This window comes from Benincasa hispida, chromosome 1 (genome assembly GCF_009727055.1).
Source record: "Benincasa hispida cultivar B227 chromosome 1, ASM972705v1, whole genome shotgun sequence".
NCBI lineage: Eukaryota > Viridiplantae > Streptophyta > Magnoliopsida > Cucurbitales > Cucurbitaceae > Benincasa > Benincasa hispida.
Window position 1 is genome coordinate 63,471,202 of NC_052349.1, and position 22,030 is coordinate 63,493,231.

Here is a 22,030-nt window from a genome sequence, read left to right on the forward strand (position 1 = left end):
TTTATTCACTTTGTCTATGAAATATATGATATTTTAGTTGCATTAACCACAAACCAAAAAACTAACATCCAATAAGGGTTGATTCCGGGTTTTGAACAATGTTGCGCCACACCATCTCTTGGCCCGAGAGGGGTTTAGTCATAGTAGGACTATGATCTATTATTCATTAGAGGGATAAGTGGTATATAAGAAGTTAGATGTAACTATAGGGGCAAAACGGTAATTTGGCCTAGCTATACTTACGAGCAATTTGTGAAGAGTCATCGTACTATTGATTGGTTATATTCAATGGGCACAGAAATATGTTTGTAGTACGAAGAGTACAATTATCGGTCTTTGGTGGAGTGCCCGATAGTTAACGGATGGTGGATTATGAAATTAAAGAGTTTAATTATTTATTCACGTACCGTTGGAGCTTCAAGCTACAACTCCATAAAGTCCCCTTAGTAGCTCAAAAGGATTTAGTTGAAAATAATTTTTTGGGTTAATTTGAATTGTTCAAATTAATAAGAAGGAATTTAATTATATATGATATAATTAAATAGATTCAATTATATATGATATAATTGACATAATGTATATGATACATTATAGTTTAATTGGAGGAACAAATATTTGAATCTGATTCAAGTATATTTTCTATGAATAAGATTCATAGTTGTTAAATTAATATAAATATGATTTATATTAAATGCCATAAAATAGAAAAAAAGAACTATTATTTATATTGTATATGATTCAATATTAAAACTATAGGTTATAAATATAATATGATAAGTTGGTTATCATATTTATTTATAATTGTTAATTATTTGATAATTAATTCATTTTTTTCTCTAATCGCCTTAGTGGGAAGTTAAGTGGTTTTGTGGCTATTGGGATAAATAAAATATGATTTTATTTTTTCCAAAAAGAAATGTTACACGACTTGAGTCAAGGCTACACGATTAATCAGAGACTATTCGATAGTCTCATCGCCTACACGATTGAAGCAAACTTTGCTATGCGATATTGTGTTTCTTCCTTCAATCGTCTTCATCCTCCAATCTCACAAACTCCTTCCTAACCAAAATAGCCAGAGCCCACTACTCCTGGATTCTCACCCGGATAATACCAAGGTCACCAACTGGTAGTGTTCTTCTCCTTTTGGTTGAAGTTTGGTTGTTGTTCGAGGAGTTTTGTTGCTGTTCGAAGTGTTCGAGTTTGTTCGAGGGATATACGTGAGATTGGAGGATAAATCTCTAAACTCTTTTTCTTATTAGAAAGCATGTTATAACTTATGTTATGATGCATAATTTGTATTATTTTATTATAAATGTTTGTTTCAATCGAAATGAGATTTGGGCGATCCGCTTCCACTCATAGGTTCTCTGTAAAACGAGTTCCTTCATAACTAACCCTGCAGCCATACACAAATATGTTCCAATGGACTTAATAAAATCTTGCCCACCGTTGAGACATACTACTATATTCATCGTCATCTTATCATATCTACAATGGACATGATAAACTCTTGCCCACCATTGTAATCCAACTTTCTCAAGATAGCTACCACCCCGGGACATTGATGGAGCTTAGCCCAAGATATTTGAAACTTAGACATCCTATAAACGTTGGTCGCAAAATAGAAGTGTGGGATTATGTTCTTATTCTTGAATCTGTCCATCAAATTAATCCAAATGTGGTATATACATAGGGCATGGCATGTGTTGGGGAATATACATGTGAAAGCATTTCCAATGGAGATGTAACGATCTGATATAATCACTAAATATGGAATGTTTCCAATCAAAGCCTTCAAATGAGTCATGAACCAATTCCATGACACATCATCTCACCATCTACAATATTGAACGCAATAGGATGTGTTGTTATTACGATCAATGCACGTTGCTATTAACAATATACCTTTATGTTTCTCATGCAAATGTGTCCCGTCAACAACAATTACAGAGCAGATGCAGTTCAAGAATCTCCTAATATGCAAATCGAATGCCATGAAGACGTACGTGAAGTATTGATCGTCTTCTACTTCAACCTCAAAGACCATGCTCGGATTTGCAAACTTCAGTGCCTCGCCATATGCGTTAACAAGAGCATATGACTTTATCGCGATCCTCGTGCAAACACGCAGTAAGCCCACCCATAGGTTATATTCACCCCATAATCTCATCGGACATACGGTATATTCGACCAACTTGATCGTATTTAGACTTGATTAAACCCAACATTTTGCTTTTTTTTTTTTAATAATTGATCGTTTATATGATTGTAACGATCACTTATATATAATATTACTCAGTCGCTTACATTGGTGTAGGCGATTTCATGATTAAATGTGTGCCCCATTATGAAAGTACACTGATACTTCATCAACACTTACATTCTCTCCATTTCTGATTCTTCTTGCTCTGTACCTACAAAAAAAATGAAGTAAAACTCGTTGAAAGCGATCAACAAGAAGAATGTTGGCCTAAAACTGGGAGAACAATGAGAAAAGAAGTTGAGGAGTTCGACCAAAATTGAATAACTAAGAATAACCTTCCATTACTTGTCTCATACTTGATATCAATAACACAGGTGAAATATTGGTACTTATGTCATCATTAAAGGAATGAATCGAAAAGAAGGAAAGAAAGCTAATGTAACGACTTTTCAAATATTATTAAAACTTTGAAGGTATAATTTGTATCTCACGTGACAAAAGGTCGACATCAGAAAAGTGTTTAGAAAGAATACAAACATACAAACATATAATTTGTATTTCACATGACAAAATGTACATGTGATGGACTTCTTTCCTTGATTCTCTCTCTCACTTTTCAATTTTTGTTCCTCCTCTAGTTTGTACCTTCTTCCTTCTAGGTGTATTAAGTCTACACTTTTAAGATTTTGAGATTCTTCAATTTTCTCTTCTTCAAGCAGAATTTTGAGAGAAGAAAATTTTTTTCTTGCGAAAGGATCAAACATGAATTGAAACTAAAGCAACAATCGGGAAAGAATTTTCTAAAAATAGTGGAAGCGAGAAGGAGAATGAACATGAATCAAGGATCGAAGGTGAGATCAAAGAGTGACACCCACCACCAACATTAGCCATTCCTTCCACATAACAATGATGCAAGCAAAACGTCAAAAACAAACAAACAAACCTTTGGTTTTCATCAAAATCTGAGACTCAAAATAGTCATCCATGCAAAACTGCCCATACACCACCCAAGCTAAACATGTGATTGTATTTGTCTTGTATTCAAATTTAATGGAAAAAACACGCACAATTATATATTCTGAAATATATTTTCGACGGATCTACATGCATATACAACCATTTTCCTTCGAGCTAACACAGATTCCATATCTACTTCCAACACAAACAATTTATGTAATGTTCCACAACCTCTTACATTACAAATAAAGGCTACCTATTTTTATGCCCTGAGAAATGGGAGATAATACAAAAAAAAAAATGTATAACACCACATTCCATATAAAATTTCGCGTGGCTCTGACTTCAAGAAAAGCATGGGCACTCTCAGATATATTTTGGTAACTATAAGCCAAACTACAACAATAGGGCTCAGCTCAGGTTGCAAAATTTTGGTACAACCCAACCAAATCGGGAAATATAGGAATGGAGGAAAAGGAAAACTGATCAACAGATGAAATTAATTTGAGGATACATTAACAAAAGGGCTGGTCTAAATTTCGACTTTGTTGATACTTTACTCACCTGGTGGACTGGTAAGTTCTTTTTTCCTTCGCTTTCGAGAAGGTTGTAAAGGTCCAAAGAGGCAAATTCGTAGCTCACCTTCAACAACTCTTGGGTGTAAGTAGCTCTTGTACAAATCCCAGAACTCATCTCTGCAACATGAATTTCAGGAGTAAGAAAGAGTCCAATGATTAGCTTTTGTGAATCTACACGAAAATATTTTTTTTAATCTGTATTTTCACAATTAAGAGCATAGAATAAAAAGTTTTGAAAGGGAAATTGCGAAAAATTATGAGGTTCAAACCTGACTTGTGGAAGTGAAAATAAAGAATATCCCTTAATATCTGGTTGAATGTCGAGCACAATAACTGCTAATCTTGAAAGCCCCAAGGCCTCGGTATCAATCAATTTTTTAATCCTAAAATTGATAAATTAGAGAATGTGACAAAGGATCAGTCAAACAGTTGATAAACTTTAGAATGAATGGAAAGAAAATAAATGTTCTTTGAATATCGATGCAAAAGGTGATAGATCCAGGAAGAAGGTTGTAGATTTTCAGTATTTATTTTACTCCAACGATACTCAACACCACTCCTATATCCAAAACAAAATCCTAGAACTGGAACTCTTTAATCAACGGTCATAAACCCAATACTGAAAGCTAACCTGCTCGGTGTACCACTCGCAATGTTAACACGGTTCTTCAACAGCTGTACCTGCACCCATCATAAAGGGAAAACAATAACAGTTCAAGAAACTAATGGTCCATTAAAAATAACACAACTGAAAACCATCGTTTACAAAACTGGAGATTTTAAGAAATCAAACGATGATGCAGCTAAACCACAAAGTAAGATTGCATTACAGACAGTTTGACGAAATTGAAATAAAATGTCATTTGGCCAATTCAAAAGGATCTTTGATTGCCAATTCAGCAGAAATGAGGATTTGAGACAATGATCCAAATCATGACAAAAGTACAAAAAAACCCAGAATTCCCACCCCCCCCAAAAAAAAAAAAAAATCTTGGGCCAAAAGATATACTTCCCATAATAAGAGCTTAGGTTATACCCAATAATCATAGGGATCAGACTGACGTGCAATAGAGTTCAGCACAGTATCTACCTCTGTTGAAACAGTTCAATTTGTCTTCATTTCCCAAACATAAAAATAAGAAACCAAAATTGTAGTCAACACAGACAGCTGACAATAAAATTGGGAGTTCAGCTGAAGATTTCATATAAAAATAACAGACCTGTGCATAAAATGGATGGAGGAAAACCATAAGAATGAGAAACACAAAATTTTCAAAACAGGAAAAGTTAAGATGTAAATGTTTGTTTTAAGAGGTTGGAGGGAAATGCTAAAACACCATTTCCTTTATCCATATTTAAAAAAACAATAAAAATAACAAGGTAATTACAAGTCCAGCATTCAGAAGCTGAGAAATGACAACTGTCATTGAGAATAAGGGATCAGACTGACGTGCAAATAATACATTCAGCATAGCAGCTGCATCTGAGAAAATTTTCTAGCTTGTCATCAATTCCCAAACCCAATAAACTAAACTAGTAGGATGGACGGACAACAAATCTCACCACAAAAATATGAAATAACTTGCAAACCAGTAATTGGCCAAGACACAGGATATACTAGAGTCATAAAAATCACAAACCACTATTGCTGAATATTGTTAATTGATCCGTTCAAGAATCAAGAATCTAAATCATTGCTGGAGCTTTCCATGCTCATCAAGAAAAGCAGCGCATTACAAAAATTATTCATAATTAATCACATGACCATGAAGATCAAAACGGAAACTAGTAGGGTGAAAGGACAACACATCTCACCACAAAAATATGAAACATCTTGCAAACCAGTAATTGGTCAAGACACAAATCTACTAGAGCCATAAAAAATCACCAATCACTTGCTGAACATTGTTAATTGATGTGTTTAAGAATCAAGAATCTAAATCATTGCTTGAGCTTTCCATGCTCATCAAGAAAAGCAGGGCATTACAAAAATTATTCGTAATTAATCATGTGACCATGAAGATCAAAACAGGAACTAAGCACAAGAGAAGACCAGGTTCTGAAATCAGTACAATTAAAAGAAAAGGTAACGAAAATACAGGATCAGACTGACGTGCAAACCATCAAATTCAGCAGTGCTTTTGCCTCTGATAGTTATTTGAAGTATCTTCATCTCCCAAATCCAAAGTTTGAAACTAAGAGGGTTTCAAAATAAAGATAAGAATTTGAATACTTTAGAACTCTAAAAGCATATAGTGGAGTTTTTCTTACTTGTTCCTGATAGCAAAATGAAAACAATTATCATCCCCCCTCTGTATAGTGTTGATATACAACAAGCATTCAATTCACAAAATAAGTGAACAATAAAACTTGAAACATCATTAAACAACGAAAACATATGTTACTCCTATCTCCTTCCTATCTCTGAACCATTTAAAAGAGAAAAGAGAATGGAAAGAAACTTCATACTACCTGCTCCTCAATCTTCATGTGCTTTGAAAATAGCTTTACAGCATGGCATTCTTCAGTTAGCGATCGAAAACCCCTGATGAATATAGAGAAATAAGTTAAACAAAAGCAGGCACTCCATATATATCAATACTAGCAGAAAAGCAGTCTCCATCTTACTTTAAAAGTTCAATCGACCTAAGTGCAGATGTGCTGATTATAAGAACAGCAGGACTACCAGGTTCAGTCTTTCCTTCAAAGAGTTTCCCTTTACAAAGAACTTCTTTCCACGATGACCCAAAAGCTTCCTTGATATGTTTCACCAAGGTTTTATCATCCTGCACTGAACTTTCAGGAGGACCCAGAATACATCTATCTACAAAATTCTCCAATCATAACAAAAATCAAATAAATTCTCACGCATTACAGAAAAAGTCATACAATTAGGCTCTATCAACCATACTTTAAATACCATTTCACTAGAACGGCTAATTAAACACTCCAAAAGATGTTACGTTTTATTCGACTCAAAAAAGGAGAAAATGATCCAGATTAGTAAAGTACCTTTCATGGACTCAAACTCAAGCGAAGAAATCTGCACATCATTAGCCGTCTGGAACTCATCCAGAAAAAAGCTGAAGGGCTCCAATGGAAGTGCCTCCGATGCACTGTTTTCACTACCATTGTTGGCATTTTGCGCATCGCGGTTGTTGTTCACAACGGACTTCCTCTTCTTGGAGTTCTTAGGGTTGTTTGGAGGCCGCTGTTTGCGCTTCTTTCTAGGGTTTCGAAGAGAAGCTTCAGAAGCTTTGTCTGCATTTTCTAAACCCACCATTGTTTCTAGGGTTCTAGAGGTGGAATAGAATGCCAAACTTATAGCCGGAGGCGACGACTAAAGAAAACGGAAATTGTTGATAACTTTTTGGTGGGCTTTTGTGAATAGGCCCAGTTAAATAGCCTGTAGCCCAAAGCCAGGCCCAAATTCGACACTGGGCAATGTTTAGTGGTCTAGATCCTCCCTTTCATTTGGCCCAGCCCGTATGTTTGATTGACTTTTCAAAAATTCATTTTCATTTGAATATTTTCATTAAAAAACCGCTTAAAATAAAAACATTCATGTATCACTTTCTCAAAAATATTTTTATATACAAATTTGTTTGATTTGTTATATACTAAGGGAGCATTTAGCCCTTTAAATTGAGTTGGATTGGGTAGGCAAAAGAAAAAACACATCCAACGTTTTGTCCCCTAATAATAAAAAACATTAGATTTAGTAACTCATCGTTTTATCATCTCATAAGATGTTTTTTGTTCACATTACTCCTCTCACGTGTTTTCTAACTCCCTTCATTTACTCATTTCACATGTTTCAACTATGGAGTTTTTCTCTCTCACATGTTTCTTCACATTACTCCTTTCATCTTTTCTCTTCTTTCACTTGTCTAGTTTCCCTTCTCCTTCATTCCCTCTGGATTATTTTCCTCAAATTCTCTCTCCTCTCTCTTCTCTCCCTCTTCTAGGTTGTTAGTTACGTTCTTTTTAATTTATGTTTATTAAGAACCTCTCTTTTCTCTTGTTCATCTACTTCTCCAATGGTTGTGGTGATTTTATCTTTTTTGTGTTATTTGTTTTAGATCTACTAGGTATGTGATTATTTTTGTATGTTTGAATATTTTTCCTATTTCGCTTTCGTTTCTTCGTTTAGATTTATATTTTTTGGAGTTTTGTTTTAGGCCTAAAAAAAATTCAGTTTCTAAGTAATTGAGAGTTAAAATTTGAGAGTTGGAGAGTAGAAAAAATGTTCATTTTATTGGAATATAACATATCTTTTGGATGTAAATAAAATTGTTATGCAATTGAGTGTTTAAATTGTGTGGTGAAAATATGTTACATTTTTCAAGAAGGAAAAACAAAAGGCTATTCAATTTTTAAGTTTATTCAGTATTCATGATTGAGAGCTAAGTAGTTGAAAAGTTTTCATTTGTTTGAAATATGTTTGGTGTTTAGGAATGGAAAAAATATGTTATATAATCGGATGTTCAAAAATTATAATCAAAATTTTTCTTTAGTATATGAATACTTTGTAGGAATTCGTTATGTTTTAAGAAAATTAAGCAAATAAGAATGATTGATTAGTTGAATTGGCTCTGATACCAATTGTTGAGTTTAATAAACTCTAGATACTAAAGATAATACAACAACACCAAGCAACCATAGTATCAAGAAGAAGATAGTTTGTTGGAAATAAAAACAAGAGGAGTAAAAGAAAGAACACAAGCACTTTACGGTGGTTGGACTATAAAAAGTCTTACATTCACTTTAGTCACTTTTATTAGGATTTCGGCAGCTTATTACATATGATATATTCCAGGAATTTTGTGACGATGAAGGAAAAGAAGAATGAGAAACTCAGATTCTATAAATACCTAATATGATGAAACCTTCTTCTGCAAACCAATCTTCCCCTTGCACTGGAAGAAGACCCAACACCCTGCCTTATAAACCTCTATCGATATTGAGAGGAATTCAATATCTTCTGCAGAACTCTCTCAAAACCCCAAAATCCCTCAACCTGTTTCCTTCTTCTTTCAAGCATAACAAATCAGCTTTTATTCGATGAAGAATATAATCACAAAATTACTACAGTGTATCGCGCACTATCTGTGAATCAATAATAGAAATTTGTTATCTGCCACGTGATTTACAACAATCTTCTAGCTTAGTTGACATCACCTGCTTCTAGAAGAATAATCAAAAGAATTCAGCTATCACAATTTACAAATCTCTACCTTGCTAGCTTAAATCTTTTCACAACTACTAAACACCTAATAAAAATAACTCTCCAAACATAATTTCTTTAAACAAAAGAAGTCTTGAGAGTTTTAAGACAGCTCTCAAGCTTACTCGATGGAAATGCATTAGTAAAAGCATCTGCTAAATTTTCATTTGAGCTTATTTTCTCTAAAGTGATCTTACCACTACTCAAAATATCTCTTAGAAAATGATATTGAATACCTATATGCTTTGTTTTGTTATGGAAAGTTTGGTTTTTAAACAGATACACAACATTTTGGTTATTAAAAAAAAAAAAAAAACCCTAATCACACTATCATCATGTACTAATTCATTAATACTCTCTTTCAACCAAATTTCTTATTTAATGGCATCAGTGGCAGTTGTATAGTCTGATTCTGTAGTCGACAAAGCTACAATAGGCTGCAATATAGTTTTCCAACTAACCAGATTTCCTAAATATGAAAAAACATATTCATATAATGATCTTTTCTTGTTACACTGCATATTCAGCATCTACATACCCAAATCAAACAATTTTGGTTTGAATTATCTCTAGTGTATAGTATACCGACAGGCAGGGTTGATTTGACATACCTTATTACCCATTTAACAGCATTCCAATGTTCTTTACCCAGATTATTCATAAATCTGCTTATAATACTCATTGAATGTGATAAATCAGGTCTAATACAAACCCTCAAGTACATCAAACAATCAACCAACGACACTTGCATATGGAACATTAGCTATATAAAGTTTCTCATATGTCTATGTTAGGAGATTGCGTAACAAAAAGTTTAAAACGCTTAGCTAAAGGAATGGTAACTCCTTCACAATCAGTCATGTTAAATCTAGCAAGCATTTTAGAAGAATATGATTCTTGGGATAGTGTTAATTTTCCTTCATTTTTATCTCTTTTGATATCAATTCCTAATATTCTTCTAGCTTGCCCAAGTTCCTTTATATCGAACTTTCTCTTTCATTTATATTTCAAATTTTCTATTCTAGCTTATCTTTACTAGCAATCAATGTCATCTACATAAAGCAACAAAAAGATTGAATATTTATCTTTACTATGCTTAAAGTAGACACGATGATCAAGTATGCTTGTAAAGAATCCACAAGAAACTATAAAAGAATCAAATTTCAAATGTCATTGCCTTGGAGATCGTTTTAGACCATATATCGACTTGTTAAGGAGACATACCTTGTTCTCAATTTCTTTATCAACAATTCCTATAGGTTGCGACATAAAAACTGTCTCTTATAAATCTCCATATAAAAATGTTTTCTTAACATCAAGTTGCTCTAGTTCCAAATCAAAAGCAACTATTAATGATATTAAAATTCTAATAGATGTATATCGGATAACAGGAGAAAAAATATCTTTATAATCTACGCCTTGAGTTTGTGCAAAGCCCTTGACAACCAATCTTGCCTTATACCTTGGTGGTTATCTATTATCAACACTAGGTTTAAGTTTAAAGATCCACTTACAACCAACTAATTTCTGATTAGTTGGTTCATCTACTAAGGTCCACGTATTATTTTTATGTTTGATTCCATTTCTTCTTGCACGGTAAACATCCATTTATCTCCATCAGATGAGTTAATAGCCTCATTGAAAGTTAAAGGTTCATTATCAACTTCAATCATCTTAGCACTTAATGCATAATAAACAAGATCATCATATGCATACCTTGTTGGTTGTTTGATCTCCCTCCTCTGCCTATCCCTGACTAATTAAGATTGAAGATCATTTGGGTGTACATTAGATGACTCACTCCGACCATTCTCTGAGGATTGCTCCGAATCTACTTGTAGGACTTCTTTAGAAGACTATTGAACTCCACTCAAATCTGTGCTAGACACTCCACCTTGATCAAAGTTGTCTTGTGTAGTAGAATTCCTCATATTCATGCGAGAAATTCCTCCGAGCTAAATTTCTACAACTATTTTCTTCTTACCTCTGAAGCTGATGTCTAAAACTTCTTGTTTCATTGCCATGGTAGATTCATCAAAGGTAACATCTAAGCTTATAAATAACTTCTCATTCTCATTTTCTAAGTTCCATAGTCTATAACCTTTAACACTATGCAAGTATCCCAAAAAGATGCATTCTTGGCACGATTGTCCAATTTTTCCTCTTTGGCATGTGCGTAAGCTACATATCCAAATATTTTCAAATTGGATAGAATAAGGGGAGCTTTAAACAACATCTTCATAGGTGTTTTGAACTTGATTTCTGAAGAAGGTCTACTATTGATCAAGTATATTGCTGTCACTATGGATTCTCCCCAAAAACATTTGTCAAGATTTGCATTAGATAGAAGACACCTGACTCGCTCCAAGAGTATTCTGTTCATGCGTTCAGCAAGTCCATTTTGTCGAGGTGTGTCTCTCACAATGAAGTGCCTCTCAATCCCTTCTTTTTTCACACATGTGCTTGAATTGTTGATTGCCAAATTCAAGCCATTGTCAGCACAGATACACTTCAGTTTCTTGTCATCTTATTTTCTGTGAGGACTTTCCATTGATGAAACTTTTGAAATGTTTCATCTTTTGATTTCATTGGATATACCCATACTTTTCTTGAGTAATCATCCATTATTGAAAAAAAAAATACTTAGCTCCTTCCAGTATGGTGTTTTCTCAGACCCTCATAGATCTGCATGTACATACTTCAACATACCAGAGGAAGTGTGTTTTCCTTTGCCAAATGACACCTGAGTTGTCTTACCATATATAATGTTCACACAACCCTAGAGTGCCAATTGGAGAGGATCTAAGTAGCCTTTGTTTATTTAATTCAGTAAGTCTCTTCTCACTAATATGGCCAAGCCTGACATGCCATAGCTCTACCTTTTTTTATCATTATAATGAGCCACTACTGCTGATCCAAGAATAGTGGATCCTTCAAGGATGTACAATCCATTAATCAACTTTCCTTTCAGTTTCACCATGGCTCTCTTGATGACCTTCATGACACCATTTTATGTCTTACATATGTATCTAGCCTTGTCAAAAACTCCAAGAGAAAGAAGAATTCTCTCGTATTCTAGAACATATCTTACTTGTGGAATAGTCCTAATTTAGTTATCGCACATTTTCACTTGAATCGATTGAATGCTCTTTACCTTACACTCACAGTGGTTACCCAGTATATTGTTCCTTCATTCATAGGTTGAAATTCCTGAAACCAACTTCGATTGGGTATTACATGATAAGGACACCCCAAGTCAAATATCCAATCAGAGGATCCAAAATCATATACACATTATGCTACCATCAATACTTCAGTTGAATCATAACCTTTAATGACATTTGCATTGTTATTCTCTTCTCTATTCTTATTTTGGGTTTTTCTTTTACTCTTCAACTCGATGTAATCCCTCTGGATATGGCCTTCCTTATGGCAATAAAAGAATTTCTTGCTTTTCCCCTGAGATTTAGATCTTTCTTTATTGTTCTCTAACTTTCCCCAGCTGGATTTCCTTTATTTGACTTCTTTTTAGACCTTTCCCTTGTGAAGTGAACTTCACCATCTTTGGAACAAGATTTCTTAGATTCTAGATCACGAGATCTTAGAGCATTCACCATAATCTCCATAGTCTACTACATTTAATTGCATTCTTAATCTCATTATATGATTCAAGTAATGAGTTAAGCAATATGATAGCCTTGTTTTCATAATCTAATTTTCCCTTATGTTACTTTGATCGATTGTGGTCCTATTAAATTCATCCAGATTTTGTTCAAGATCTTTTGATGTATCCATTTTGAAGCCAAAGAACTTCTCCTTTAGGTATAGTTACTTAATCAAATATTTGGTAAGGTAGATTTCGTCTATTTTTTTCCATACCACTTCTGTAGTATTTTGATCATTCATTTGTTGAAGTGCATTATCTTTGTTGGTAGAAAAAGAAAGAGGAAAAATGCACTCGTCTTTTGATATGCGTTAATCTCTATGCATTGATGGTCATGCATTGGACTGGAGAATATGCAATATGCGTTAAGCATGTATGCGATCACCATGCATTCCTGTCACAAGTTTTCTTGCTTTCTCGCCAAGTATAACGAGAATGCAAGTTTCTTGAAATGATCCAAGGTCGAACACAGGAACTTGTAATTAAATGATGTTTGTAAAGTAATGCGTTTGAGGCGATGAATAAAAGTAAAAAGACAGAAGTTAATGGAATATGCACTACTCCTACTTCTAACTAAACAGATTGAGCAATGGAAGTTTGACTGTGAGAATTGGAAGAGATGCGACAAATGTTAACACATAATAAAGTGAATGAAGGAACAAAATCGTGGAGGGAGTGAATTCCCCACTTCATTACGCTTGGTCGCAAGAGTAATCCCAGCTTGCCATACTAACGCATCGCACACCTCTCGGTGGTCGACCACATGCTTATATCTCTATAACGCATGGTTGCATCGAGCATAAGATCGTTCCTATCTCTAGGAACAATGCTTACTTTGCTTTAGTGTGCTTCACTACTTACCCTCTCGGGCAGTTGGTTGTAGCTAATCAACTCATAGACAAGCATTACGATAGCCTCACACCAAGCAAAGAGGATTAATTCACTATATTCATGCAACGCACACCTCTCGGTGATTTGCTACATGTGTCATATCTCTAGGCCACATGATTGAGTGTGCGATTCTTACAATTAACACTTAACTCAACTATGGAGGTAAATGACGATAAAGAAGATGCAGATGATTAAGATGGTGTTGAAGGAACTAAAGAGATGCATTGCTTACAAAATGTATTAATGTCTTAAGCCAAAGTGTAATTCAATAAAAAGATAAGATGAGAGATGAAGGGCTGGATGTAAGCAATCTCTTACGTTTCATCCGAAGTGCGTCAAGGTTGTCGGTGGTGTCATGGATGAGTGGTGAAAACGTCTCTCTCGAGCCCAATCTCTGATGAAGTTCCGATCATCACTCAGAAGGGCTTGTGGAAGTGAAAAATTCTTAAAGAATCTCTTGCTCATGCTCTCATCTGTGATCACAAGAATCTGCCTAAAGCAGAAACTCAGATCCCTTTAAGTTAGGCTCAAAGGCTCTATTTATAGAGCTCAGACGTCAATAGCATTGATGATTCTATTCTGACTCACTGCTACTTCTGTCGTAGTATGGGAAATGTCAGCATTACCTTATCTTGTACATACTCCCAAAGTATGCGTTCATGCTCATTTCTACTGAAGTGTTAACGCATTCCACCCACCTTGTGATCAACCTTCTATCACGATTATCACTCTGTGGATGCAGCATTCCATCGACGAACTAGTTTTCATGAGGATCAACGCATGCGATTAACCTTGCGGCGGTCTGGGATCGACGCATGCGATCAATTCCAGCAATAGCTGCAAAAATAGACATGTTGATGCAGAATAACACATGATATAGAGTTAGTGAGGATTTTCAGTGCTAGTCAACGCAAGATCACTTTTCCACATGAATTCTTGGTATTATTAACACATTTTCTGCGTATTAGCCCTCGTAATTCTAAGTAAAAGGCTACAATAATTTGTATTTCTACAAGCTATCAATATTTTAGGTACAAAATAATGGTGTTGTATGCTATCTCTTTCATCTCAGCAAAATCCTCATCAGTCATGTTTTGAGGTTTATCATCAGATTCGGAAAATGCCTTTACTACCTTATGCTACACTAGTAAGGCCTTCATTTTCTTTTTCCACGGTGAGAAATCCTCTTTTCCATCGAACCTCTTAACTAGGAATTTGGTTGTCATCCTCCTCAGAAAATAAAGCAAACAATAACGATCGGTTAGCTGAATTGGCTCTAATACCAATTGTCGAGTTTAATAAACTATAGAAGCCAGAGATAATGCAACAACACCAAGTAACCAGAGTATCAAGAAGAAGATAGCTTGCTGGAAATAAAAACAAGAGGAGTAGAAGAAGGAACACAAGCAATTTATAGTGGTTTGACTATAAAAAGTCTACATCCACTTTAGTCACTTTTATTAAGGTTGCATCAATTCATTACACATTAGGAATTTTGAGATGATGAAGTAGAAAAAGATGGAGAAACTCATATTCTGCAAATACCTGATTTGATGAAACCTTCTTTTGCAAACTAACCTTCCCCTTGCACTAATAGAAGATTCAAACTCGAACCTCTATCGATATTGGGAGGAATTTCAATATCTTCTTTAGAATTCTCTCAAAACCCCCAAAATCCCTCTATCTATATTCCTTTTTCTTCAAGTACAATAAATCTGCTTTTATTCGATGAATAATGTAATAAAAAAATTACTCAGTGTATCACGTGCTAACCTCTGTGAATTAATAACAGAAATTATTAGCCTAATTACTTAATATCTATATTGAATAGATAAACAATAATATCATTCATGCCAAATTGTCAAGACATTGGATTTCATTGAGAAACTAATGATAGCTTCAAGATTCTTCAACAAAAACTCTGAATGCCTTTAGTGGGATCTCTCTCTAGATGGGAGTCAAGAAAGACTGAGTGCTTATTGTTTTGGTATATGGGAGACTCTTTATATACTAGTTCAATTAGGGTTCTCATTAAAACCTAATGAACTAGGAATAGACTTCTGCCCATTAAGTGCATACTCAATTAGGAATCTAGGGCCCTAATTAATTAGATCACATAATATGACCCAATTTAATAAAATAATCCAATGTAATAAAATATTACTCCACATACATAGTCCATACTTTAATTAAACATATTATTATTTAAATATGTCTAACAATTTCACACTTGGGCTATGTCTATGTACCTGATATAATTAAATCACATAAATCTTAAGCACGCATAAACAGGTTATTTCAATAATAGAATTTCCCTTTAGTTCAATCTAGTCCATCTCTTATATTAGCACAGAATTAAGGCAACTTTCATCACTATCCTTGTAATTAAACCTTCCTTGATCACCAATTACAATACATTCAATGACATAGATCAAGAATGGATGGATAGCATGGAAATCACATGCAAAGTGATCTAGATCATACTTGTTTTTAATTGGTCCAAATTCCTTAGTGCAATCATTCTTAAAAAAAATAAAATAAAATAAAATTTATGCTAAACTGCATGCATGATAAACAAGTTTAGACAATAAAACATAAGCCATCGACTTTATTCTATACAGAAAATAAACAAATAAGATCAACGAACATTCTCAATAACAAACTTCCACTAAACCATGGAATCAGAAAAGTGACTAACACTCTTATGAGCAACATGCTCATGAAAAACTTTAGGTAGTAAACCTTTAGTCAATGGATCTGCCACCATAGAGTTTGTTCGTATGTGTTCTATTGAAATTTGACCATCCTAAACTCTTTCTTTAATAACCAGAAACTTCATGTCTACATGCTTTGATTTTGTATTGCCTCTGTTGTTATTGGAATACATCACTGTCAACTTATTTTCACAAAATAATTTTAGTGGTCTTTCTAGGTCAACTACTATCCACAACCCAATGACAAAATTTCGCAACCATATTCCATGATTGGACACCTCATAACATGTTATAAACTCCGCAGTCATGGTAAAAGAAACATGTTAGTTTAACATTTTTCCAGGATACAACTCCTCCAACCAACATGAAGATATAGCCTGAAATGGATCGCAAAGTATCTTAGCATCCAATATAATCGAAATTAGAATACCCAATGATCTCCAAAAGTTATGATTTCTGATAAGTGAGCATATAATCTTTTGTCCTTTGTAAATACCCTATAACCCGTTTGGCTGCTTTCCAATGATCCATCCTCGAGTTGCTCAAATATCTTCTTAACACTCCAACTATGAACACAATATCTAGATGCGTACATATTTGAGCGTACATTAGACTTCCAACAGCCGATGCATAGGGAACCATCTACATCTCCTTAGTCTTGAGTGGGGTCTCAGGGCATTGACCTAAATGTAATTTATTACTTTTAGCAACCAAGGTATCTCCTGGTGCATGATCTTTCATGCCAAATCTACTCAAAATCTTTTCAATGTAGTTCTTTTGTGACAATCTCAAAATACCTCGAGAACGATCTCGCAGTATTTCAATTCCTAATACAAAAGAAGTATCACAAAGATCCTTCATCTCAAAATTCCTTTTGAGAAATCTCTTAGTGTCATGCAATAAACCTACATCATTACTTGCTACGAGCATGCCATTGACATATAACACCAAAAAGATTGATTTACTCCCACTAAACTTGTGATATACACAATCTTCCACTATATTCACCTAAAAACCAAAGGAGTTTATCACTTCATGGAATTTGTGATACCATTGACGAGAGGCTTGCTTGAGAGTGTAGATGGATTTCTTCAATTTGCACACCAAAGACTTTGAATTACCAGACATAAATTTTTTTAATTGCATCATATAAATCGTCTCATCAATGTTCCTATTGAGAAACACAGTTTTACATCCATCTGGTGTAGCTCTAAATCAAAGTCAGCTACTGATGACGAAAAATTAGTTGTCAAAGACTTGATGACTAAAATTAGGGGGATGCACTATGTGATGCATATCTTAAGATATGCGTTGATTCTCATGTGTCGGTGGTTGTGTGTTGGAATGAAACTATACGTTAACAAATGTATGCGATGACCATGCATTCCCGTCACAAGTTTTCTTGCGCTCAAGCCAATATAACGCGAACGCAAGTTTCTTGGGTGATCTGAGGTCGAACTCAGGGACTTGTAACTAAATGCTATGCGGTAATATGTTTGCGACGGTTGAATAAAAGGATGATGGAGGGTATAAGCTAATACTACTCCTACTCCTATCTAACAAACAACGCATTGAGAAGTGTGAATGAGAGGTAGAGATACACAACTGTTGACGTGAAGTAAATAGATGGAAAATAGATAAAATGTGAGGGTGTCTTCATCGCAACCCTTAAGAGTGACTGCAAGGGCAACCTTAGCCAATGCAAGCTATGCGATCATGCTACACACGCTTGAGCCTATTTCTAGGACGTATGCGATGTTGTATGCAAAATGTTGGGATGACCGCATACTGCCACCATATCCTACTTCTTGGACGCATGTAATATCCTCTTCTGTAGGTGCATACACTGTGTAATAGCAAACAGAGCTTATTCCTAAGTTCCCCATTCTTTGCTATGCGATCCAATCTGCTCTCCCAAGACTTAGATTTTGATTTTAGACTACTCTTCCAAGTACTCCTAAATGATGAATGATGCGCTCATAGACAAGATAATCACATAAACTTGGCTGACGCAAGATATATTCCTATCTCTAGTGAACATTGGCTTACAATGCTTAATGCGACCAACCACTTACCCTCCCATGCAGTTAGTTGTTGCGATTTTACTCATAGACAAGCGTTGCGTCTACCTACAGACAGGCGTTGCTACAGCTTCACACTAAGCAAATAAGATTTTCTCACACACTCACACAACATACACCTTCCGGTGGTTTGCTACATGCTTCATATTCTTGCCGCATGATTAAGTATACGATACTCTAACAGTCTCACTAAGTGATGCAATGAATGTAAAGTGCTAAGCAAAGAAAGATGGAGATGAATCGAAGGAAACACAGAAATGCATTGAACACACAATGTATTAATTCTTAATCCAAAATGTAGTACAATACAATATAAGAAAAGAAGAGAAAATGAAAGGACCAATTGGAAGCAATGTCTTGCTTTCATGGATGTGTTTCAAGGCTGTCGGTGGTGCATGAAAGGACGGTGGAGCTGACTCTCTCAAGATCTAACTCTGGTGAAGTTTCGGTCGTCACTCAGAATGGATGAAGGAGATGAAGAACTTTCAAGCTTTCTTCTAACGCGTTCGTCTGGATCACAAAGATCCATCCGAAGGTAGGAGACCTTGGGAGAAAACCTTTGATGAATTGAAATTCTGTCAGTGGTTTCTATTTATAAAGCCTTGATCGCCGACAACAATTAAGTGGACCTGCTCTGATTTTGATATTCGCGGCATATTGGTCCTTTTCTAAATCTCGGCTGCTAACGGCATGGTAGGTGAAATGTCAACATCATCTTTTGATTTTTTCGAGATATACGTTGATGCTTCCATTCCACCAACCTTGCGGTGATCCTGCTATTATGGTTATCATCGCGTAGCAGCAATCTTGAAATGACCGCAATCGCTTGGTTACCGCAACTTTTACACGATGATCGCAATCGCTTGACGATCGCAACTCCTATGTGATGGGCGCATGCGATTGATTACCACAACACCCATGCGTTGAACGTATGCACTCGCGTTTGCGATGGAGAATTTCTCCGCATGCGGTCGTCTGTACGTTAGCCCGGCTTCCGCGTCTATGTCCGATTCCTACATTAGCTACAAAGATAGACAATTGAACGCATAATAGTGGGTTAGCCGAGATTCTTGATGCTGAACGACGCAACTCATTTTCTCATGAATTCCTAACATAATTGCCGCATATTATGCTTAACAGCCCTCATAATTCTAAATAAGAGGCCTAATGACGTGCATTTCTACATGTCATCAGCCACTAGTACCATGATTACCCTAAAAAAGTCTTTCGATAAAACCAGAGGGAAAGTCTTTTTGTAATCAATGTCTTCCTTTTGAGTAAAACTCTTTGCAATAAGACGAGATTTATATCTTTCGATATTGCTATGTGAATCGCTTTTGGTTTTAAATATCCATTTACAACCTATGGGTTTCACTCTTGATGGCAATTCGACAAGTTCCCAAATGTCATTGTCTTTCATGTATTTTATTTCCTCTTCCATAACATTTATCCACTTTTAAGTGTTAGAACTTTATATAGCTTGTTAGATATTGATTGGATCATCTTCCATTATGCCCATACCATCCTGATGTTCTTGATGAAATACAATATAATTATCTGGAATTGCACTTATTCTCTCTCTAGTAAATCTCCTTAGTGACACTTCTTGAGGTTGTTGAGTTTGAACTTCAGGATCAGTAATAGGGACTTCAATGTTGTCTTGTTCTATAACATAGTGAAATCAGGAATTGGAGTCTAAACATTATTTATAACCACATAAGGAAAAGAAACTAATTCCTCTTCAAAGATAACTTTCCTTATGTTATCTTCCCCTAAAACTTGACATCCTCAAGGACTCTAGCACTTCCCGTCTCAAACAATGATCTATAAGTGGGATCATAAAACTTGAAATCCCGAGAGCGCTCAGAATACCCAATAAAATAGGAGCTAATAATTCTTGAGTCCAATTTTCTTTCATTAGGCCTGTAAGGCCTAGCCTCAGCTGAACAAACCCATATGTGAAGATGCTTAATACTAGTTTTTTTTTTTCCTTTCCACAACTCATAAGGGGTTATAGCTATTGCTTTACTAGGTACCCTATTAATGATATATGTTGCAGTCTCTAGTTTCTCACCCCAGAGGGATTCTGGTAGAGAAGAATGACTAATCATATTTCTTACCATATCCTTAAGTGTTTTGTTTCGCCTTTCTACTACACCATTCATGCTAGGTTTGTCCAACATAGTGTATTGTGGGACGATTTCACATTCCTCTAGATATTTGGCAAAGGGCCTTGGACGTTGTTCACCTGATTCATTATATCTACCGTAGCATTCACCACCACGGCCAAATTTGACAACCTTAATTTTCTTTTCAAGTTGAAGTTCAACTTTAGCTTTGAAATACTTGAAAACATCCAAAGATTGAGACTTCTCATGAATTAAATATAGATACTCACATCTTGAATAATTTTCTATGAACATAATAAAATATTTTTGTCCATTCCAAGAAGCCTTAGGGAATGGACCACAAATGTCTGTACGTATTAGTTCTAAGACATTTGAGCATCTGTTGATACTTAATTTTCTTATGTTTGTCTATTTTCCTTAATACATTCCATACAAATGTCAAAGTTACTTAAATCAAGGGAATCAAGAATTCCATCTAACACAAGTCTTTGAATTCTCTGTTTAGAGATGTGACCTAAACACTTGTGCCATAGCATAGTAGATTTCTCATTTAATTTACGCTTTGTACTATATGAATTAGATAAAAGTATCTTGTTAAATGAAGCAAAAGAATCAAGTATATATAGATTATCAATTAAAGAACCGGTACCAATAAGCTTGGAATCTTGAAAAAGACTAACTTTATTATTTCCAAAAGAAAAGAATAAGAAAAACCAAAATTGTCCAAACTGAAAATAAAAACTAAATTTCGTCTAAATGACGATACAACAAAAGTCTTATTCAAATCCAAATAACAACCAGTTTTTAAAAGTAATATGAAATTCTCGATAGCTTCAACTGGAACTGCTTTGTCATCACCCACATAGATGAATTTTTCGGTATCACTTGGCGGCCGACTCTACAGGCAACCCCTTCTTTACATGCCACTTAGCGTACTTGGGACAATCTTTCTTGAAGTGACCTCCCCTTTTGTAGAAAAACAAAGATTTTCAGTAGCATGTTTCTTGCTCTTGTTCGGCTGAGATGTCTCTTCTGCAGCACCCGTAAATTTTCTTTTCTTCTTATCACGAGAGTCAGTTACCAAATGAACTCTTTATGTTCTTCCTCTCTTAATCCTATCTTTTTCTTGCACACATTGTGAGATAAACTCATTAATACTCCATTTATCCTTCAGAGGATTATAACTTATCTTAAACTGAGTGAATTGTACATAAGAGAGATAAGTATTAGATGTATGAGTAAATTTTCGTTTATCTCGATATCAAGTGCCTTTAATTTACCTACGAGATTGGACATTTTCATAATGTACTCCTTATGTTTCCATTGCTCTTATACCTCATAGAAGTTAAAGAAGTCAAAAGACTACTTACTTCCCCTTTTTCATTTTTAGCAAAATATTTCTCAATTTGAGCAAGGAACTTATTGACATTTTCACTTTCCGTGATAGAGTCTTGAAAAGACTCCGGAATGGAGTGCTTAATGATCATCAGACACATGCGATTTGACCGTTCCCACTTCTCTATATTAGTCGTATTTGTCTGTTCCTCAGTAGAAGTAGGTTTATCGGTCCTTAATGCAAGGTC

At 35.0% G+C, this 22,030-nt stretch overlaps 1 protein-coding gene and 3 non-coding genes across 6 annotated transcripts; all 4 read right to left on the reverse strand.

Moving 5' to 3' along the window:
* Positions 1-2,186: 2,186 nt before the first annotated feature.
* On the reverse strand, positions 2,187-7,056 carry LOC120091981 (protein CMS1). Of its 3 annotated transcripts, none has more exons than XM_039050175.1 (9): positions 6,754-7,056; positions 6,370-6,565; positions 6,214-6,286; positions 6,013-6,053; positions 5,855-5,936; positions 4,373-4,422; positions 4,011-4,124; positions 3,728-3,858; positions 2,187-2,411 (listed from the first exon to the last, which is right to left on the reverse strand). In XM_039050175.1, exons 1-9 carry the CDS (start codon positions 7,022-7,024, stop codon positions 2,380-2,382), a joined length of 990 nt encoding a protein of 329 aa, XP_038906103.1. In that variant the 5' UTR covers positions 7,025-7,056; the 3' UTR covers positions 2,187-2,379. The 3 variants fall into 3 exon arrangements, with proteins under 3 accessions (XP_038906103.1, XP_038906095.1, XP_038906109.1); XM_039050167.1 differs by having other exon boundaries at positions 2,187-2,417; XM_039050181.1 differs by lacking the exons at positions 5,855-5,936; positions 6,013-6,053 and having other exon boundaries at positions 2,187-2,417.
* Positions 4,787-4,869, reverse strand: LOC120070434. The gene has a single exon (XR_005479929.1). It is a non-coding gene; the product is annotated as a small nucleolar RNA Z122 (small nucleolar RNA).
* LOC120070432 lies at positions 5,175-5,260 on the reverse strand. Its single transcript, XR_005479927.1, has one exon. It is a non-coding gene; the product is annotated as a small nucleolar RNA Z122 (small nucleolar RNA).
* Positions 5,838-5,922, reverse strand: LOC120070433. Its single transcript, XR_005479928.1, has one exon. It is a non-coding gene; the product is annotated as a small nucleolar RNA Z122 (small nucleolar RNA).
* Positions 7,057-22,030: the final 14,974 nt, after the last annotated feature.

Coding starts and splice junctions, on each gene's coding strand:
- LOC120091981 (XM_039050167.1), bottom strand. CDS start 7,024: ATGGTGGGTTTAGAAAATGCAGACAAAGCTTCTGAAGCTTCTCTTCGA. Junction 6,287..6,369: donor AGGTCGATTGAACTTTTAAA/GTAAGATGGAGA, acceptor TATATTCATCAG/GGGTTTTCGATCGCTAACTG. Junction 3,859..4,010: donor TTTTCACTTCCACAAGTCAG/GTTTGAACCTCA, acceptor TTCATGTTGCAG/AGATGAGTTCTGGGATTTGT.